Source organism: Typopeltis vanoorti, chromosome 20 (assembly GCF_054136105.1).
Source record: "Typopeltis vanoorti isolate ZY-2024b chromosome 20, IOZ_Tvanoo_1.0, whole genome shotgun sequence".
Taxonomy (NCBI): domain Eukaryota; kingdom Metazoa; phylum Arthropoda; class Arachnida; order Uropygi; family Thelyphonidae; genus Typopeltis; species Typopeltis vanoorti.
The window spans coordinates 94,821,902-94,844,348 of NC_143568.1; the positions used below are offsets into that span (position 1 = coordinate 94,821,902).

The window sequence follows — 22,447 nt, forward strand, 5'->3', positions numbered from 1 at the left end:
ACCATATCTCATTCTGATAGCCAGGTTTCACTAATGCCAACAATCTTAGGCCACATCGTATTCAATAAAGCAACAAACTCAACCCCTTTGTTTCTAATGCTCCTAGCATTAGAAACAAAGGAACATAATAAATTACGACCTAGTCTATTCTTATAATTTGATATGCAATGTATTTGGTCTTGTTCTAGAATTTTCTCTTTTCCTTCCCCAGACATGCTTAAAAGGTCCGAACCCAATGCATATTTTTCCACTCCTACGCCACATACATAACCATGTTCAAAGACATTTATATCTTTATCACGTTTGTATACCATAGCTGAACGTTCACACACATTTTTCCCATTCCTCCCTTGATGTTCTAGTTTCCCTGACTCTCTGCATTGGTTCTCATCCAGGAAGTAATTTCTCCAGGCTTCTGATGCCAAAGAATTCAAGTGCAGGCCATCATTCTTGTACAAATCTTTTCTGCCATCAAACACATTTAAATATACAGTGGTTTATTTAAATTTTGCAAAGGTCTTTGATAGATTTCCATATGACAAGTTAGTAATTAAACTAGAACAGATGAGGTTAGATAATAGATTAGTGCACATTTGCAGATTGGCTGTCTGACAGATATCAGCAAGCTGATAGGGTAACAGTATCCTGAAGAAGAAAGTTACTAGTTGTGTGCCCCAAGGATCTGTTTTGGGGCTGCTGTTGTTTAACTTGTATATTAATTGAAAAAGGTTTGAATGGTGATGTTCAGACTGCCTGTTTCTTCAAATTTACGAATCATGAATCACACTCCATTTGGTGTCATTGGGCCTTTTTTTGTGAGGTCTTTAGGTGTCTATACTCTCATAGTACTGCTGCAACATTTTCCCCATTCCTATAGAAACACTTCACAAGCAAGGTATATTCAGGCAAAGTGAGACCCATCGTGCAAATTGAATGACTGTAGAGTCAGTCTTGCACCAGCATTTATACTGCTTTATGATTCATGCCATATGAAAAATTCATTCTTTTCTCACTCATGGTGCCATATTTCCTCTATTTTCATTTCTGAACTAATTTTTTGAACTTCCATTAGATGGAAGAAAACTATTATGCTCCATCACAGTAAATACAAACTTGAAACTCTTTTTAGAATCAGTAGCAGATTTCAAAAACCAGCCTAATCTTAATAAATATGGTTGTGTTAAACTTCTCAAGAGTTGGGAACTTGAATTCTTAGATCTTCTACCCAATAGCACTCATACAGGGCATCCCTCACAGGACTGACTTTAGTCATTATATAATCTAATTACATTTCTTCGACTTATTGTTTCTTGTGTGTGTTTTTTGGGTGTGTTATTACAATTTTAACTTTGTATGCCTCTGTAACAAAGACAAAATATTGAAACAATTAAACCTGCTGTTTAACTATTTCTCTTTGTGCTGTAGTAATTCCATGTAAACCAGCTTTTGGACTAAATGTGAATTATTTGGTCTCATGGAGGGGTGAGGTTCATCCTCTGCAAAACAGGCATATGGTAAGAGAACACCTACAATTATCAACCATAATATGTATGCCCTCTTAGTTGTAGTTGCTTTAGTATTAATTCCAACTATCCCAATTCTTTTACAGTGCATTTTTTTCCCTATTAATTTGATATAATTTCCTTCCCAATATGCATTTCTATCATATCTATCAATACTATGAAAAGTTGATAGGTCATTCATAATTCTTATACTTAATATGTACTAAGTGTTATTCTGAACATTTAGTAATTTAATATTATAATTATCAGACCTCAAATATTTATTAGTGATACTCCTCACTGTCACACAAAGCCATCAAACTTTAGCTTAAACTCATTCACTTTTTTTTTTTTACACTAACTGTGATTTTATGCATGTAGAGTGACTAGTGACCAATGCAAAAAACCTACTCTTCACTTTTTTGCTCACACCCTTCTTATATATCTTCAAGGGATGACTTCTTCCACCTGTCTTTCTCCAGTCTGTGAAAAATCTCTTACACATTAATCTGGTCAAAATCCATGTTTTTTTTTTTTTTTTTTGGTCATATCACCCCTGTTCCTGTTCACCAGTCTACAAATGGCATTTGCACAATCTGTCTTCATATCATTCCAAAGACTGCTATGCACATTATCTTAAATGTTTTTCTCTAGTCAATTCCAAAATGTTTTCATTCTCCTTGAAAATCAGATTCTGAATCTGTGAACATTATTCCATGTGTGATCTTATCAAGACCTTATATAGCAGAACCTTAACTACTACATGTCAGTGTCATCCTTATCTTCATCACCATGCTCTTTTGCATCATCCTCTCATAATCCCTTGATATTTATATCAAGTCCCTGCCATTGTTCCACTCAGATCCCTTATCTCTTACACTGCCTTCATGATATTCTTAAATTGTATATTTGCATCCCATCCTTGTCTTCTGGTTTCAAAGTCTTACACTTAATAATATTGAACTTACAGACCCAATCACCTGTCCATCCAGAGAGTCTCTTTCTACAAACAACTATATAGCTCCATTCATTCCTCTCTCTCTCTCTGAATATCATTAATATAATTTAAACAGTAATAGCCATAAAATGGACCTTTCTGACTCACCACTAGTGACTGTTTTGTTCCAAGTACTGCTTCTTCATACACATGTTGATTCCTATCATATATCAAGTCTCCTATCAAACTTACTAATCTGATATCCAGTCCCATCCATTTCAATTTAATTACTAAATTCCCATGTCACAGTCTGCCAAAGACCATTTAGAAAATCTAAATATATTCTGTACATGCAAGTCCCTTCTCCATTTGCAACTCTGTTGTAAAACATAAATGGATTGCTAAAACAACCTCCCCCTTAACAAACCCATCCCAGTTTCAGAGAATTCTACTGTTATCAACCACTTCTAGATCTTGCTCTCACCATCCTCCCTAACATCTTAACCATACTTCCAAATACATAATTTCTTCTATAATTTAAAGTCTCAGTCATATCAGTCCCTACACTTATTTTAAAGTGGAACAATTTTACCCTCTTTATACTTCTTTGAGAGTTGCCAGTTGCAAAGCTTTTGTTAAACAAGAATGTCAAGACTGCTCTTAACTCACTGGAACAACCTTTAAAACATAAAGCTATATGTTGTCATCTTATTTCCTTACTTCTTTAACATTGGGTTTGTTGGGATACCTCGTGTTCACTCACCGCCAGTCTCCATCCTGCTATTCTCTACCAGGTGTTATTAATCTGCATAATATCAAACTTCAGATGATGAATTATCTTTCTTATTGTTCGTTAAATACTTCAACAATGCATCTTCAGTAGTTACCATTCTTCTGTTTTCAGAGACTAATATCATTAATTATCAGACTAATAACTTTCTCTAACTGGTATTTTCTTGGCTGGATTGGCTAATTGTTGCTCATAATTGAGTAAAAGCACTGTAGCAAAAGTACTGTTACTCAGTACTTTTGCTTTTAGAATAAGGAGGCGACATTTCTTGATAAGGATTTTCTGCTGAAGTGGAGTTAGTCTTACATGGAAGTGGCAGGGATTTTCTTTCCAGAAACTCAGATTTAGCCTATTTTTCATCCTGCATATGTCCTCCACTCTGTTTTTCATCCTGCAAAACAGGCTGGAGGACATATGAGGTCGGTCTTTTAGAAAAGTAATGAGAGAAAATCCATGTAAAATTGTGCATTCAGTTAATCATCTGATACATCATGGTCACATTTAGAGTAACTCTCCCTGCATGTAACACACCATTTCCAATGTTCCTTCCTTGCAGTATAACCAAACTGGAAGTCCTCTTTTGTTAGCTTGTTTGTGGTCCTGGTTCTTTGGATGTTTTCTATAGTCTCAAAATGGGTACATTCCATCTTGTTTCTGAGCTTGGGGCAAAGAAAAAGTCACATGGAGATGAATTAGATGAGTATGGTGGCTGTTCCAACATGAAAATGCATTTTTTGGCTATATACTCGTGAATTGATAGTGCAGAATGATAAGACAAATTGGTGTGATGCAAAATCCAATCATTTACAATCTCTAGACACACCCATAAGATGCATTTTTGCAACCATTCAAGCATTTCTTTGTGATAAATTTGATTATCAGTTGTTCCAGGTAGTAAAAAATTCTTGGTGGACCATGCCATGGTCCAACCCTCCAAAAACATCTTGTGCTAATTAGGCACTTGAGCACATGATAAAGAATCCTTGCCTTACACCCATTTCATTTTATGGAATGTTCACTAGCACTATTATTCAGTTTAACCCAGAATTTAATCACACAATTTTATTCAAGATTTTGCTCCTCCATTTTTGTAATGGATGCATTAGACATATACTTATTAAAAACAATAACTCTACAATTGCTTACCCTATCAATGAGAAATTGGTACTTATTACTGGTAACTGGAAACTGGAATCACTCTAACATATTATGTCATCATCAGTTTGACAGCGCTGCCAATTGTTGTGATAAAAATAAAATCATTACTTTTCTGCTAAACCTAGTTGCCTCAACCATAATTACAAACACCCCAACCCAGCCTTTTCTTTTCTTATTAATCAAGTCATCTTTCTGGCATGCTATTTACGTTTTTCTTGTAACTGATTATGCCTCTCACCTTATGCTGCCTTTGTAACTGTCTTCTTCTTCAAGGCTGTGTGCTTAAACTCGCCATTTGTCATTTCGCACGTAAGTTATTTATCTTCCTAATTGTGAGGAGAGAGTTGATCTTGTGGGGAGCTAATTAGGGCAGGTAACTTCATATAGGGTTTAAAAGCAGTGCAAAAATTATATTTCTTTATGTTCTAGCTTTTTTTTTTATGGGTTTCACCAAATCCACCATTCCAGCTTTTATAGATTTTAACAATGCCTTTGACAAGATGTGGAGGCAGAAACTCTTTTCCAGACTTTGTCATATTGGAATAAAAGGGAAAGTTCTAAACTGGATTTATGACTTTCTAAGAAACAGAACAATTTGAGTTAGAATAAATAATACCTTTTCCAAGAAAGTGAAAATAAGCCAGGGACTCCCTTAAGGCAGCATTTTGAGTCCACTCTTTTTTTCTATCTTCTTAAATGACTTAAACAAAAATATAAATAAAGAAACAAAGATAGCTATGTTTGCTGATGATTTGGTCCTATTCTCAGCTCCCAACAACTTAGAAACAGCAGAAGGTCACTTAAACAAAGCCACTGAAAGTTTATCTACATACTGTGAAAACAAAAAACTCAAAATTAACCCTACTAAATCAGAAATTTGTGCATTTACCAATAATAACCACCTCAGAAAGTTGAGACCAAAGATTAAGCTAAACAATCAACTAATTATATTTAATGAAAACCCCAAATACCTTATGGGTCAGAAAACAGAGTTGTATGTGACTTTTAAGGTTTTAGCATTGGCTCCGCACTCTATACCAGAGATACTTTTCATGATATTTAGTCTTCTTTTTTGCTCTGACTGCAACAGTGTTTCTATGTTTATTGAAGCTTACTCTGGATCCATCACTAAGCTTCAATAAACATATCAACACTATTGCAGTCAGAGCAAAAAGAAGACAAATATCATGAAAAGTATCTCTGGTAGAGAGTGGGGAGTCACTGCTAAAACCTTAAAAGTCACATACACCTCTGTTATCTGACCCATAATGGAATATTCTTCATCCATCTGGATACATACATCACAAACCAGTTTAGACAAGCTTATAAAAATTCAGAAAAATGCAGCTAGAATCATATGTGGACTAAGGAATACAACTCCTGGAAAAATAGCAGATTTCGAATCCAACCATGTTCCTTTAAAAATTAGGTGGCAAGAAAATCTTACTAAATTTATAGAAAAAAGAGCTAACCTTGCACATTACAGAACAAGTGAACTGTTTAAAAAAGTGGCAACCAACAAACAGAATAAAGAAAAAATCGAAAAAAGAAAAAATTCCCTTGGATTGTCCAAATAAAATAGCCAACTACTCAGCATTTCCTCCAAATCAAGACAGGAAAAAATATAGTTATTAATTTTGAAATAGGGAAACACTAGGAAAAAAGCCTAGAAAACCCTGAAATCTTGAGATCATTAGCTCTCTCAAAAATAATGAAATATGGGCCTGACTCAATAAAGATCTGCATGGATGGCTCCAGAAATCTAAATGGCAATTTTAGGAGTTGCATATTCACCTATGGCTATCAAAATATAGAGCTAAAAACAACCAACAGTATAGGATTCAACTCATACCATGCAGAATTAATAGCCATTAACAGAGCACTGCAACATTTGGATAAATAGAACCCAAAGGAATTTATATTTTTCACATATTCCTTAGCAACCCTTCAAGCTATTAAGAACTGCTACGCTAGTCATCAAGAAATACTTAGAGACATAGCAAAAAACATAAACAAACTACATAAGGATTCCAAAATAATTTTCCAATGGATTCCATCCCATGTGGGTTTAAAGGGAAATGAAACTGCAGATGAAGTAGCAAAAATGGCTGCAACAATCAAATGATACCACAATTTTGATCTTTTTAAAACTACTGAAAAAGAAAACGTAAAAAGAATGATTCTCCAGGACAAGATTCACCACTGGTATTCAGCAGAAAATCAGGAGCTACCATCAACCCCAAGTTTAATCACTGTGTCACTATCATGATCTCTCACCTCAAAGACCGGCCACACAACAATCAAGTTTAGCAGTGGCAAAAAAGTCTTCCCCATCTGCAAAATCTGTAACATTGAGGAAGCATCACCACTGTATTTACTAATTCAATGTTACAGATTTCTAAATGTGAACTTTATTAGAAACCCAGAAAATTTGACTTCTATGATCTAGTGTAATAATACCATGGGATTAAAAAAACAATGGATATAGGGAATAGTGATAGCATTACTGTAATCTGTAATTACACACTAACTATCTGGAATTGCATATTACAACAGTTGTATACAGAATCAAAAAAAAAAAAAATGTGCATCACTACTGTAAACACAAGCACATACTTTTTATGGAATCAGCTGCAGATTTAAAAATATAAAATAAAATAAACCAAACCTTAATAAGGTTATGTGAAAATTCCCAATATTTGTGAACCAGTAATAATTCTTAAGCATCAGCCAATACTGCTTATGAAAACCCATAGAGGGCACTCTTTGTAGGATTTTAGCCTTCTAGTCTAATTTCTTCCACTTGTCTTTTGTGTGTTATTCTTCTTGGACACATCAGTCCAAAGATTTGTTAGCAACCATAGTACTTCATAATATCCTATCCTGTTCCATTCTCTTTATTTCTTCATAGCTCTTAGCTCCAGTTAATTATTGTTAAGTTGTTTATATAGGAAATTCTTGGTCTGCTTCTTGTCTTCCTTCCTTCCTTCCTTCCATCCACAGTCTCTTCCATCATTTCTGTAAGCAGTCCTCCCTGCCTCAGGTGATGTTCAATTAGGTTTTTTCTTCCCTTGTTGATGTGGTTCATTAGTGACTGCTCTTATTATTATTGTCATTATTATTATTATATTAACATCAGACCTCCATAAAGTTAAAAGACTCGTTGTGGGAGGCACTCACTGTTCCACACATGGCTCATCAAACCATGTTTTAAACTCATTCAGTGTGTCTGCATTCACTACACATTCAGGCAGTGCATTCCACTCATATGGCCTCTATTCCCTCTCCCCTTCTATGAAAAATATCTTCCATGTCAACATGGTAACAACCCCAATCAACTTATATGTCTCAATCATATTATTCATGCTTAGCGTATCTGCCTTCCAGCCAAAAGGCGACAGGTTTGAATCCTGCCATGGGCATGGATGTGTGTGATTTCTGTGAAAATAGTGGTGGTGGGCAGTAGATGCCATTGGTGTAGATGATGCAGTTTGCTGTAGTTGATGGATTGAGTGGTGGAGATGGAGAGTTGTAGAGTAGGTGTTCTCCCTTGATGAGTCCTTGGACTCCTTGTAGGTGTCATATAATAATAATAATATCCCCCCCCCCTTCCTTCTCCTATTCACGATGCCTTGCAAATTACTTTCATTCAATCTGTCATCATACCCCAATGTGAATCTTTTCTGGACCCTTTCTGACATATCCTCATCACTGTGAAAACCAGATGGCCTTATTAATCCATATGAGGCCTGATCAAAGCTTTATATGATGGATCATAACCTCTTTATTTCTGCATGCTAAGGTGCTCTGCATTATTGCCATTATCTGATGCGATAACTTCACAACTTATGCAACATGACCCTTGAATTTCAGTCCTTACCCACCACTACTCCTAAGTCTCTCATCTCCTCTACCTCCTGGGTTTCCCCACCAAGTGTATACTTCACATCCCATCATTACTTACCAAATTTCAAAACCACACTTTGCAACATTTAACTGATAGTTCCATTCAAATACTCATTTGTACAATCTATTCAGCTCTTCCTGTAAGACCAGCATCCACTTGACTCCTCATTGTTCTCCCCAATTTTACATCATTTGCAAACCGCTGCATACCTCCATTTAAACCTGTCCCAATATCATTAATATACAAGTTGAACAACAGTGGTACTAATATAGACCTCTGCAGCACACCATGAGTGACTTTCTTCTTTTGGGATACTGCATCCCCCATATACAACTTTCTGATACCTATCTGACAGCCAGTCACCAATCCAACTCACTAGTCTGTTATCTGGTACCATCCATTTCATTTTATTGAACTGCTTGTCTTGTGGCAGTCTCTCAAAAGATTTTGCATAAGCTAAGTATACTGCTGTATACACATCTTCCTTGTCCAATATATTCATCACCTTGTTATAGTACACAAGTAAATTGGTAAACATGATCTTTCTTTACCAAATCCTTGCTGAGAATGACAGAGAATATTGCTGTTATCAACTCATTTCCAGGTCTCACTAATCTCTCCAGTACAGTAACCACAACTCCAGATATACAGATTGGCCTATAATTTGTAACCACAGCCTTATCACAACCTTTATGCAATAGAACAATTTTACATTCTTCCCACTCTTTTATAACCTGTACTCTTGTATGACTCTTATTAAACAGGCATGCTAATGTTGGTGATACACGACTTGAAAAGAAGTCAATGGACACCATATTGTCATGAAAAACAGCCATGGCACCTACCTTAATAAGATGTAGGACCTCATTTGTCTACATTGACTGCAGCAATCCTATGGGACATACTTTCCACAAGTATGTCCATACGATAGTGATTGGATAGGACCTCATTACACACCTACAGGAAGAACGGCATGTAATGAGATCCCAGATGCTCTGGGGCAGACATCCCTTGACCTTGAGGGTTGAGATTGGGGCTCTGTGGAGGCCAGTCAAGTATGATTTGTTCATACGTACAAACTATGTAGTTACACTAGCCTTATGACATGGTGCATTGTCTTGCTGAAAGAGACAATGGTCGGTTCTTTAGAAATGCCACAAAGTAGGCAGCATTGCATTGTCCAGAATGTTTAGATACCTCTCAGAGTTCAATTTTCAGAGCACCACAAAGAGGGGTCTGAGGCCAAATCAGGAAAACAGGACTATACCATCATACTGCCATCTCTGAATTTCATAGTTAGAATAATGTCCTCTGGTAAAAGACATTCCCCAGGCATATGCCACATCCCCACCTGTCCATCCGCTTGGTAGAGGGTGTAGTTTGATTCGTCACTCCATAACATAGCTTTTCAAGCTTCCATATCTCACTCTACACACTCTTTGCATCCCTGAAGATGATGCTGCATGTTGGTTTGGGTAATGTAGGGCTTGCATATTGGAGTATTACCATGTAAACACATGTTTGGAGCCTTGGTTCTGAATGTTTTTATGCAGATTCATGTTCCATTTGATGCTTGGAACTCTGTTCAAACTATTGGCTGACAAATGGCAATTTTTACATGTTATCCTTCGTAGCACCATAGGGTGCTATGAAACACAGTATGGTGTTTTGTAGGGGATGCTTCACATTTGTTGAGCTTGGCGGATCATTCACTGTGGGTAGCTCTTGCAGTTGATGCCCTGCATTACCATCTCAGTATGGTATCACTGATTGATTGTTTACTTGGGATGGTTCAATTTGTCAACAATTTGCCAAACAGATAGGCCTGCAACATGGCATCCTATCATAATGCCTCTTTCAAACTCCATCAGGTTCCTTCTCTAAGCCATTTCACTGGGACACATTTGCACAGACTTGGAGGGAGTGTCTGTTGACTTCTTTCCAATCAATATATATCATCAAATCCTATTGCCTTATTCACATCAAGCTTATTCATTTCCTCATATACTTCCTACTAACTCACAATTGAGCCATCCTCTCCTATTTCCTCTGCATTTGAGCTTCTCATGATGTCATCCTGATGAGAATAAAACACCCTTATAAATTGTTCACTGAATACCTCAACTATGTCCTCTGCAGCAGTTACTATTCCACCATCTTCATCTATTAACATCAACTTATCCTAATCATTCTTCCTTCTACTTGACACATGTCTGAAAAAACTATCTATTGTTTTTCTTGTCCTTATTTGCAAATTTCTGCTCATACTACAGTTACATTCTCTTTGCTGCTCTTACCAACTGAGTCACCTTTCTGGCCTGTTATTTATACTCCTCATGCAATTGATTGTTATCATTATTCATCCTGTGCTACCTCCACAGTATTCTGGTCTTCCAGATTTTGTGTCTGATCCCATCATTCATCCATTTGACACTTTGGAATACATTTGCACATTGATTGTTGTTCTCTGATATTGATATCTTTTGATCATTTCACACACAGCATTTATCTCTCTCCTGTTTAACTTCATCTTGGATAGGCATAACTTCTGCTTTTATCAACAACTTTCCTTTCTTTTTCTACCCTATCTATTTTTACTTCCATACATACTGATGATCACTTCATGGTCATTTTCACCAACAGGAGGGAGATTCAACACCTTATGTATAATAACATCTTCTGATGAGGTGATAAAATCCAACATTCTTGAACCTTTTTGTTACAAAAATCATCATACTCACTTCTCTATTGCTGTCAGGATATTGTATCCAACCACATATCTGACTTATTCCGACAATTGTTAGGTGAATGAACCTGGTCAATGCACAGTTTTGTTTCCTTTATTTTGCATACTTCTGTTATTCTTAAACAAACATAATAGCTCATTTCTGGATCTTCAACAATTCCACTGTGACACACTTCTCAAATATGACTCCTCCATCCCTCCTCTTGACCATTCTTCTTGATTTATCTTGGTGGTCTAGTAGTAGTAATAATAATATGCATTGATGGAAAAGAAAATTAGACTTTAGGCTAAATAAAGTTTCCCTTGAACACTTCCATTATTCTTTTATTTGCATTTTCATCTTAGCCATTTATATGTATGTTATTTTTTTTTAGTTGGATATGATACAAATGGTGTCGACATTGAGCAGATGCTAGAAGAAAATAGCACAGCCATTTTTACTCAGTCTGTAAGTATATCTGTGGAAATGGTTTTATATAGAGGAGTTTTTTTTGCTTGGTTAGCTAAGTAAAAATTATATTATAATTTTCATCTATCATTCAAATGCTTGTTCAGAAATTTATGCATAAATTTGTATTTATGGCTGTTATTCCAGGTCAGTAAGAAACAGATGACTTCAACTCAATCCTTGCAAGACATATTAAGGTTCTCAAAGGAAATATAGACAAGAAAGTTCCTAAGAAACAAGTTTACCTTAAGAAAGAATTGAAGTCAGCAAGTCTGACTGCATGAGATCCATTACTAATGTGAAGAATTGCTGTTCAGAAGATATCAGAAGAAGATTAAAAATGACTAAAATAATAGTCAGAAAATTGACAAAATTGAAAGTAACAGTCAGTTAGATGTGAGACTTGGAATTTAAAGAAGGTCTGTTAGGAAAGGGATATCTGCTTTTGAGATGTTACAGAAGGCTGTTGAGGACATCATATATATATATATATATATATATACTGAAAGGTGGTCAAATGAATGCTAGAAAGGATTGGTACAGCTTTAAGCTTCTTAAAGATATTGACAGAAGAAAGCTGAAATATTTTGGATAAATTGAAAGAATGGAAGGAGGACTTCTCAAAACAGTAATAGAAGGTAAAGTTCATGGAAAAAGAGGAAGGGCAGGCCTCAGTGAGATGGATGGATGGATGGATGGATGGATGGTGTGTCTGAAGTGACTGATATTCAGAGAGTTAAAGTCTCCAGAAGGACATAAAACAGGACTGCCTGGTGAGGACTGGTGTGGCATCACCGAGGAATGAAGTGATCATGCAGCATCTGATGATGTCCAATGAATAGATAGATGGATGTTCCAGGATTGCATGCTTTTGTGTATACTGAGTTCATTTGTCTACAGTATGAGTGGTCCTGAATATCTGCTAGAATAAAGATTAAGCTTTTTAAGATCTTTTTTTATATTTGAAAATAATGACGGCATGTAGAACTGTTATTGATGCATTCTTGGATATAATATGAAAGGAAATCAGAGTGTATTTTATGTGTGGCATAATACATATATGTTGATATTTTTCATCTCTTATTGCAGAAAATTATGCTGAAATGAAAAAAAAAAAAAATTGTTCCAGGTGATGATTTTTAAGATCCTCATATGGCAAACAAGTACTAACCATTATTCACACAATAGCTATTATATTTCTCCTTGAAATCATTCACTGACAAAGCACTCATGACCAACTCTGACAGTCTATTCCAGACAAAAAAACGTATTCCTCATGCCTTTGCTAATCATATGTTTATACAATTACCAGGAATGATCCATTGTTTCTCTTTGTCATCTGTTAAAAAAAATTCTTTTTTTTTTTTTCTTTTTTTGTGTTGGGCCCATAAACGAGAGATTGGCTGGTCAACCTATAGTATGTTAGTACCGTATATGGGTGGTGGGTTGGGAAAGGAGAAACTTGTTTACATTTGATTTAAAAGTCTATATGTTGTATTCCTTAGAGGAAATACTTTAGATCAAGTAGAGAGTTATTGGGTCAACTAATTACAGAGAATGGAAAGTGTGATAAGGAAATATTAAGAAGAATAGAAATTGCTAGATCAACCTTCATTAGCATGAAAAACATTCTGACCTCAAGGGAAATTCACACAAAAACAAGAATTAGGCTGTCCAAATGCTACGTATGGTCAACACTGCTATATGGAGCAGAAACCTGGATGATATCAAGTCCCGTGAACTGCCAAAAAAATAATTTAGAGATATTAGAGATAATTGGAGAAGATAGGAATCTGTTGAAAACCATTAAGAAAAGGAAAACCACCTACCTTGGTCTACTTTCATACTAAGACATGAATCCCTACAAAAAACGCTTCTAGAAGGAATGATACAAGGAAAAAGAAGAGGAGGAAGACAAAGAACAAATTGGATGAGAAATATTAAGGACTGGACTTTTTTTTTTTGTCCTATGAAGAATGCAAAAGAGAAGCACAAAGCTGTACATGGTGGAAGCTCATGGTAGTCAACCTCCTGGAAGGAGATGACATCATACAAGACAATGTTGTATTCCTTGGGAAATATGTCAGGAGGGGAAGACTGTTCCACAGTACTGCAGTGGCAAGGATGAAGGAGGAGGAAAAGAAACTTGTTCTGTGGGTTTCAAGGTGTACTGTGAAAGGATGTTGAGTGGAAGCTGTGTATGTTCCAGTGGGCTTAGTACAGAGTGGGGGAATTATTGATGCTGTTTCAGATGAAACATTTCCCATGGATATATTTATAGAATATACAAATTGTAGAGACCAAGCATCTATGTGAAAGTGAGGGGAGCAAGTTGGTGAGAGACGTAAAACAAGCATTTTGAGGGAACTTTTAGGAATGTGAGAGCAGTATTCTATAGCTGGGCTGATTTGTGATTTGCATAATATTAACAGCTGTTTAGAGGTGAAGTAGTGTCTTGAGTGAAAGAGAAAACCTAACTTTTTGGAAGCTGAGGATGCAATGGTTGTGATGCATTTATGCCAGGAGAGGCTTGATGTCAGGTTAATTCCGAGAAGAGAAATCTCATCTTGTCTGGGAATTTTAGTGTTATCAGAAACAATGCTTGGGGGAAAATGGTTCTCTTTTCTGAGAAATAAGACAGATCTGGGTTTTACTAGCATTGAAGTTGACGAGGTTATCTGAGCCCCATTTGAGGATGTCTTGGAGGTCGGAATTAAGGACAGTGGTGGTTGATGTTCTGTGGGTTGAAGAGAGTTGTGTAGAGTAGGGTTTGTCAAATGTAAGGGAGGAGTGTAATGTGCTGCCATCTGCAAAACTGTATATTTGGTTAGATTTCAACTGAAGTAGGTCATTGATATATAGAAGGAAGAGGATTGGCAAGAAACCTGAACCTTGCGGGACCCCAACATTAGTTGGATGGTGAGAGGATAGGGAGCCGTCTACCATCACACATAGTGTGCATCCAGACAGGAAGCTGGCATTCCATCTGCAGAAGTCCTGAAAGAGTCCAAATGATGGGAGTTTGCTTGGTAAGCCTTTGTGCCAGATTCGGTCAAAGGCTTTAGAGATAAGTGCAACTACTTGGGATTCGCCGGGTTTCAATGTATGAGAGTAGATCTCCTGTTGATCTGCTCCGGCAGAATCTATTCTGGTGGTCGCTTAATAGTCGAGTACCTTAAAGGTAGATTAGGAGTTGAGAGTTGATGGTTTTCTCCATCACTTTAAATAGGACTGAAGTAAGTGAGATAGGGAAGTAATTAAATGGCAGTGATTTGTCCCCTTTTTAGAAATAGGTTGAATATAGGCCAATTTCCAGGCTTTGGGATATATATATATATATATATATATATAAAGTGTGAAGCCAAGAGGTTAGCTTTTTCAGTGGGTGATGTTGCAATTGAGCCATTGGGTATGATAGAGGTGAGAATGGTGTAGGGCAAAAGTTACGACCAATTGCCTTGGCAAGAGACCAAAAGGCATGGCTTCCATTTGCAAGCTTCCTGCTTTTTGCCCATTCAAATTCTGTTTTAGAAGCATCGATAATTTTCTTGCATCTGTTTTGGGCTTCAGTATAAGCATTGAAGGAGGATGGAGTTCTTAATTTGAGCCAGCTGTGGTATGATCGATTTTTCATTTGTACAGTCTTGGCACATCTTTTGGAGAACCAGGGTTAAGTTACGGGATGGCAGTTCTGAGTAGTGTGGAGAATGTATGTTTCCATGCCAGTGAGGATTCCAGTGGCGGCCGTTGAAGTTTTAAGGGGGTGCTGCCTATACAAAATTTTAAAAAAATCATTCTATATTTCCTAATTAGTAACATTTATTTCTTAATAAATTGGTTACTGATTAGGAAAAAAAGAATTTTTTTAAAATTATTTTGTATAGGTAGCACTTCCACTTAAAACTTCACGGGCTGCCACTGCTTTGTTGATACGTTCAGCGCATATAATTACTTTAGTTTAATCCTTTATCCAAGTATAAGCAAACAAAATTTGCGCCTGAAGTATCTTCAGGACTGAGGCAACTCGTGGTAAAGGTGGACCAAGCTCTAATCACTCCTTGTCTTAGTATCTCCCATAATGCAAAGCACATCTCCTTGTGGACATGTATAATGCTATGCATTAAGGGAAGGGCCACTACCCAGACCGATTTCGACCTTTACCACGAGTTGCCTCAGTCCTGAAGATACTTCAGGCGCAAACTTTGTTTGCTTACACTTGGATAAAGGATTAAACTAAATTTATTATAGTCTAACCAAGTGGGAAAAAACTTCCAACATCTTTCTCTAAATCCAGAGTAATTTAATAATAAGGTGAGACACCTTTTGGCAACTCATATAGGTAAATATGGCTTCTCCATTGCTTCCACCTTGGTATCACCATCTCTTGGTCTGGCTCCCACTGCCGAAACCTCAATAAAGGTCGAAACTGTTCTGGGTAGTGGCCCTTCCCTTAATGCATAACATTATACATGTCTGCAAGGAGATGTGTTTTGCATTATGGGAGATACTAAGACAAGGAGTGATGAGAGCTTGGTTCACCTTCCACGAGTTGCCTCAGTCCTTAAGATGCTTCAGGCACAAATTTTGTTTGCTTACACTTGGATAAAGGATTAAACTAAATTTATTATTGTCTAACCAAGTGGGAAAAAACTTCCAACATCATTCAGTGCATATGTTTGGACTGGAAGACTGGAAACAATAGTCCGACCATGGGAATGAACATAGTCGTCTCGGAGACTGTCCCATTTGGCACTGTTATAATGCCAAATTACTCTTGTGTGGGAGTGACTGTGTAAGCATTGTTGCATGGGGGAGGTGGTGAGCACTAGGTTGTGGTCAGAATTACCCAGGGAACTCACTACATTCGTCTACTACTGTCCCATTGGCACTGTTATAATGCCAAATTACTCTTGTGTGGGAGTGACTGTGTAAGCATTGTTGCATGGGGGAGGAGGTGAGCACTAGGTTGTGGTCAGAATTACCCAGGGAACTCACTACATTCGCTGCATATTTGGAGGGGTCATTAGTAAGGAAGAGATCTAGGGTATTTGGGGAGTGGTTCGAGTTATATGGTATTTTGGTCGGTTTTTCAACAATTCGTGTAAGGTCATTAGTGATGGCAAATGTTTCAGCATCTCTGCCTGCTGCAGGATCTGTATAACTGGAAGAGGATAGCTAATTGGTGTTATGGGCATTAAAATCACCCAGAAGGATGATTTCGCTGTCAGGAGAGTGGGACGGGAGAAAATCAACTTTTAAGGAGAGCATCAGCGATAGGAGTTCTTCTGCAGTTTAGTTCAGATGGAAAGGAGGAACTTTTATCTTTCTATCATATCTCCTCCTTTCCAGCTGAACTAAATTTCATAACCCACAAACCTTTAATCCATGTTGATCACCTTATTCTCTCACCTCTGGCTCTTTTTTATCTGAGCCTCAAGAAATCTGACCTGATCTGTATGCAGTTGTCTAGATGTATAAAGGCTTTGATATGGCTTCATGTGTCCACAAGTGAAAAGCAGAGATGAAACTTTATTTCTGCTTGTCAGTGTGTTCTTCAACATCCAGGTAATCTGATAGGGTATTTGTAGTATTTCCTCGAAACTACAACTTCCTGTCCACTATCCACGTTTGCAGTATTTCCTTTAAACTACAACTTTCTGTTACCCCCAAATTTTTAACCTCATTAATTTCTTCTAGTCCTGTAGTACACTGATAGAAATGCCTAGCTCTCAGTATACTACAAAGTTTGTAATCTTTTAATCCCGAAGTTTGCCACATTAAACTGGTAACCATTATCCCTTGCCCAAACTGCATGTCTTTAAATCATCCTGCAGGATTTCTACATCACTTCTATTAATGATTTCCTTACACAGTTTGTATCATTAGCAAATAACAGAATAGTGTTTCATAATTATTTCCTGTATCAGTGTTGTGCAGATTAAATGACATTAGCTCAACTCCAGAGCCTTGCAGCACACAGCAATTCCTTACGCCATCCAGATTGAAATACTCCATATATGAGTATATGTAGTGGTTGAATACTTGTAGTATTTTTTTGATGGCTGTTCAACTGCCCTCTTATCTACATCACTCATATCCATCCTTGTTGACCTAATTTATGTAACAGAGTCCTGTTGAATGCTTTTGCCAATTCCAGCAGTATCATTGTGTAGCCATTTTCTTTATCCAGCTGAACTATTAACTTTATCATCATCATCATAATTCTAATTATAGATATAGACTATATTGGTGTGTTTTGGTCTCATTATCCATCTAATATCTTTTTTTGAGGCCTACCTGCCCTTCTCTTTCCAATTGGTTTGTATTTCATTGTTTGTTTAGGACAGCGTTTCCCAAATGGTGGGTCATGACCCGGCACTGGGTCACGAAAGCTAAATGCCAGGTCGCCTAAAAAACTCTTGAAAGCCTAAGTGTTTCATTTTTGGGTTTTCTTTTTTTCACGAAACTCTAAAATACAGGAATACCTTGTATAGTGCGGTTTTGAACAACACAAGTTTTGGTCTAACGCGGTTTTTATTATTACATACACTAACATTGTCAACACTGACCAGCGATTCCTGGGCGCTGCAAGTGACAGTCGAGAACCATGTTTATGCAGTAGTTATTCGATTGGCTCTCACATAGACACATTCTTTCCCCGTGGCATTTTATTATTTACATTAATATTAGTATTTAATATTTTTTTATTATTTAAGTATGAGTGAAAAGAGATGAAACAAACAAGATACTGTTGGAGTAACAAAAAAACGCAAGTGGTTGACATTAGAGAAGAAACTTGAAATTATAAAATTTCACGAGAATGGCGCTTCATTTGCTAAAATAGCACGTGAGAATTCAATGAATGAGTCATCTGTACGAACAATTATTCAGAGCAAAGAAAAGATTAAACAACATGGAGTGAGCACTGCTTCTTATATGTCAAAAGTGATCATGAGAAATCGATCTTCTACAATAGAAAATATGGAACGCCTTCCAATGATCTGGATTGAAGATTGTAATCAGAAAAAGATTCCTTTGAGTCAAATGATAATCCAGGCAAAAGCAACAAGTCTATATGACAAAATAAAAGAAAATGAAAGTGAAAATGATGGAGGTACAACCAGTGAAACTTTTATAGCAAGTTGCGTGTCGTTCTACAGTTTCAAAAAGTGTATGGGACTCCATAATGTAAGAATCCAAGGTGAAAGTGCAAGTGCTGACACTAAAACTGCAGAATTATTTCCCAATGAATTGAAGGAGCTTATTGAGAAGGAAGGCTACACAGATGATCAAATTTTTAACGCTGACGAGACTGGCTTGTTCTGGAAAAGAATACCATTGTGCACATTTCTAGCAGAGAAGGAAAAAACACAAGCTGGGTATAAAGTGTCAAAAGATCGATTGACACTTTTACTAGGAGGTAATGCATCAGGTGATTTAAAATTGAAGCCACTGCTAGTGTACAGAGCGGAAAACCTAAGAGCTCTTAAGGGCTTTACAAAGAACAATTTACCTGTTCATTGACGTTCGAATAAAAAAGCGCTCGTTCAATTTTCGAAGACTGGTTTAAAACTTGTTTTTGCCCTGAAGTTAAAAGCTATTGTAAAAAGAATTCCTTTTAAAAATTTTCTTTTATTAGACAGTGTGCCAGGCCATCCAACTGTATTGACTGACTTAGATGAAAATGTCAAGATTCATTTTATCCCTCCAAACACAACATCAATTCTGCAGCCGATGGATCAAGGCGTTATCTCCGCTTTCAAGGCTTACTATTTAAGACAAACTTTTGCTCAAGCTATTAAAGTTGCAGCAGAAGAAGATTCTTGGACTTTGAATGAATTTTGGAAGAAATTTAACATAAAAGATGCCATTCCAAATATTTATGAATCTTGGTAAGATGTGACTCAAAGCAACATGAGAGCTGTATGGCATAATATCTTGCCGCATTGTTCAAAGGACTTTGATGCTTTTGTAACACAGAAATCTCAATAGAAATTGTGCAGATGGGCAAAGATCCTGGTTTTACAAGTTTCGATTGTAACAGTGTGAACGAATGTATTGATTTTCATTCAAATGATCTGGATGATGAAACCCTTTTGGAGTTGGAACAACAATGAGCCTATGAAGCAGAAGAAGACGAAGATGACCCCCCACTGATGTCATGGTTGAAGAATTTACCTTTGCTGACCTTTCAACTTTTGTGAGAAAAATCGATGAAGCTTCCGACTTTCTCATAAATGCCAACCCGAATTTGGAAAGAAGCATCAAAGTGAGACAAAGTCTCAATAATGCCATCAAATGCTACAGAGATCTAGTACTTGAAGAGACAAAGAAGACAAGGATGGTTCAATGAACACTAAAAGACTACTTTAGTAAAAAGTAAATTACTGTATGCTAATATTGAAGCAATATTTGTTTTGTTTCCTACAACTTTTATATCAGATTAAAAGGATTTTATTGTTATTCAGTTAATAAAAATAACATTTTTTTTCATTTTTAAAGATTTTTATTATTCTAAATTTTTGTAATAAACAAATTAAATTGAAAACCTTTATAAATAGACTTCGAACAACGCGGTTTTGCATAGCGCGGACTCTTCTTGGAACCAATTAACCACGCTATACAAGGTATTCCTTACAAGTAAATAGCATTTAATCGGGACTAATGAATAAATAATTTAATTCATAGAGATGAAAAATGCGCTCCATCTGTCTCCGCATTGCCATTTCATGGTCTCTTTGTTTGCGGTAAAGTAGCTCAACTAATGGCGAGGCTGCATCGCAGCAACTGCACCACCAGCCGAATCATTTGGCGGTCTGGCATTTGTTTTATGCCACATACTCACTCTGCTTGTTCAGTTTGAGTTAAGCATCGAGAGAGAGCATATTTTTTAGTATTTACTGATTACGTGTACCTTGCCCAGTGGGTTCGGCTGAACAACCATAATTATTATAATTGTTTCTAAATAATTTATTTCATTCTTTCTTCATCTCACTTGCCATTACCCGTTTAATGATGGATAAATAGGTAATAAAACAACACAAACAAACAAACAATGTGCCGGTTACAAGCTCTTCGATTAGCACCAATTAACAATTGAGTGACGTGCAGCCGGGCATGAGTTTTGAGAACCGCATTAACAAACTACCCCTCGATGTGTTGTCTACTACTCTTACAAAAAAAAAGATGTACTGGACCCAACAGTATTCTGAGGATTACATACAATTCGGTTTCATCAAGGGTGTTGATGACAAACCATTATGTATTATTTGTTGTGCAGCACTTTCAAACGAGTTCATGAGACCTTCAAAGTTGAAGTGACATTTGGAATTGAAACATCCGAACTACAGTAATAAGCCAATAGATTTCTTTATAAATAAAAAGAGAGAACTAATAGCTACCAAGAAGATTATATCTTCGAATTTTTCTCAGGGAGCTCAGTCTGAAAACCTTGTAATGGCTTCTTATGAAATATCAAAATTAATTGCTGAAACTGGTTATCCTCACACAGTTGCTGAGAAATTAATAGTTCCAGCAATGAAAATGTTAGCATCTCGAATATGTGATAAAAAACAGGAGAGCCAAGTAAATATGCTGAAGCTATCAAATAACACAGTGAAGCATAGGTCACTTAAAAGAGTGCAATTTTTTTTTCTCCTGCAAGTCGATGAACGTACAGACATATCAGACAATGCCAATTTAATGTGTTTTGCGAGATACGATTGTGACAATACAACTCGCACAGAATTTCTTTTTTGTAAACCTCTGACAACAAGAACAACAGCTCTGAAGAAATTTTTAATTTAATTGCAAATTACATCAATGAAAAATAAGAAATGTGTGGGACTGAGTAGCGATGGAGCCTGTGCAATGGCAGGCGTATATACTGGATTTTTTCCGAAGATCAAAGCTGTAGCACCAGACTGTGTATGGGTGCTTTGTAGCATTCACAGAAAAGCATTGGCCATCAAAAGAATGCCATTGCTTTTAAATGCAACTATGCAATTGACCTTCAAAAAGCTTTTTGACTCAATATGGCACAAAGCATTATGGAAAATTTTAGAACATTATGGTATTGACAACAAAATTAGGATTATTAAATCTCTTTATTCCTCATTTGATATGAGAATTGAAATTAAAAATTACAGCAGTGAACCGTTCTGGTCAGAATGGGGGGGGAAGACAGGGATGCACCTTGTCCCCTCTTCTTTTTAATTGTTTTCTGGAATATGTCATAGATGAAGCTCTTCACGAATATGAAACTGGAATTGGCGGACTAAGAATAAATAACTTATGTTTTCCATACAATATCGATCTTCTGGCAGAAAGTGAAGAAGAATTACAAGAGATAACCAGTCGCGTTTTCGGAACATTAAAAAAATATGGATTATACATAAATCTACAAAAAACAAAAACAATGATAACCTCAAAATCAGACATTGAATTCTTAAAGATACAAATTGGCAATAAACAAATTGAGAATGTAAACAAGTTCACTTATCTAGGAAGCATGTTGAGTCAAGATGGCTGCCAAAAACCGACATTAAATACCTAATTGCTAAGGCAACCGTGGCCCTACAGAAGTTAAAACCATTGTGGGAAGATAACAGAATAGTAATCACAACCAGACTAAGACTAATTGACACCTTGGTGAATTCTATCCTCTTGTATGGTTGTGGGGCCTGGACTTTATTGAGGGAAGATGAGAGGAGACTCCTGTCTTTTGGAATAAAAACTTACAGAAGACTTTTGAGAATTCCCTATACTGCTCACAAAACCAATGAAAATGTCCAAAAACTGATTGATTCAATAGATAGGAGAAGAAGGGAAAATATTCTGACAGTGATCAGAAGAAGACAGATGAAATGGTTCGGACTTGTGGAGAGGGCTAATGGCAATCCAAAGCAAGTATAGAAGGAATCGTTCCGGGGTCAAGGGTTAGGGGCCGACCTCAATTAA

General features: G+C 36.6%; 1 protein-coding gene across 4 annotated transcripts in view; it reads left to right on the plus strand.

Moving 5' to 3' along the window:
* Positions 1-22,447, plus strand: part of LOC150095677 (syntaxin-like) — a 280,662-nt gene that overhangs the window by 150,367 nt on the left and 107,848 nt on the right. For all 4 annotated transcript variants that reach the window (XM_090410061.1, XM_090410062.1, XM_090410060.1 and 1 more), the window contains exon 7: positions 11,415-11,488. In XM_090410061.1, coding sequence (XP_090266187.1) covers positions 11,415-11,488 — 74 coding nt within the window. The remainder of the gene's footprint in view (positions 1-11,414; positions 11,489-22,447) is intronic.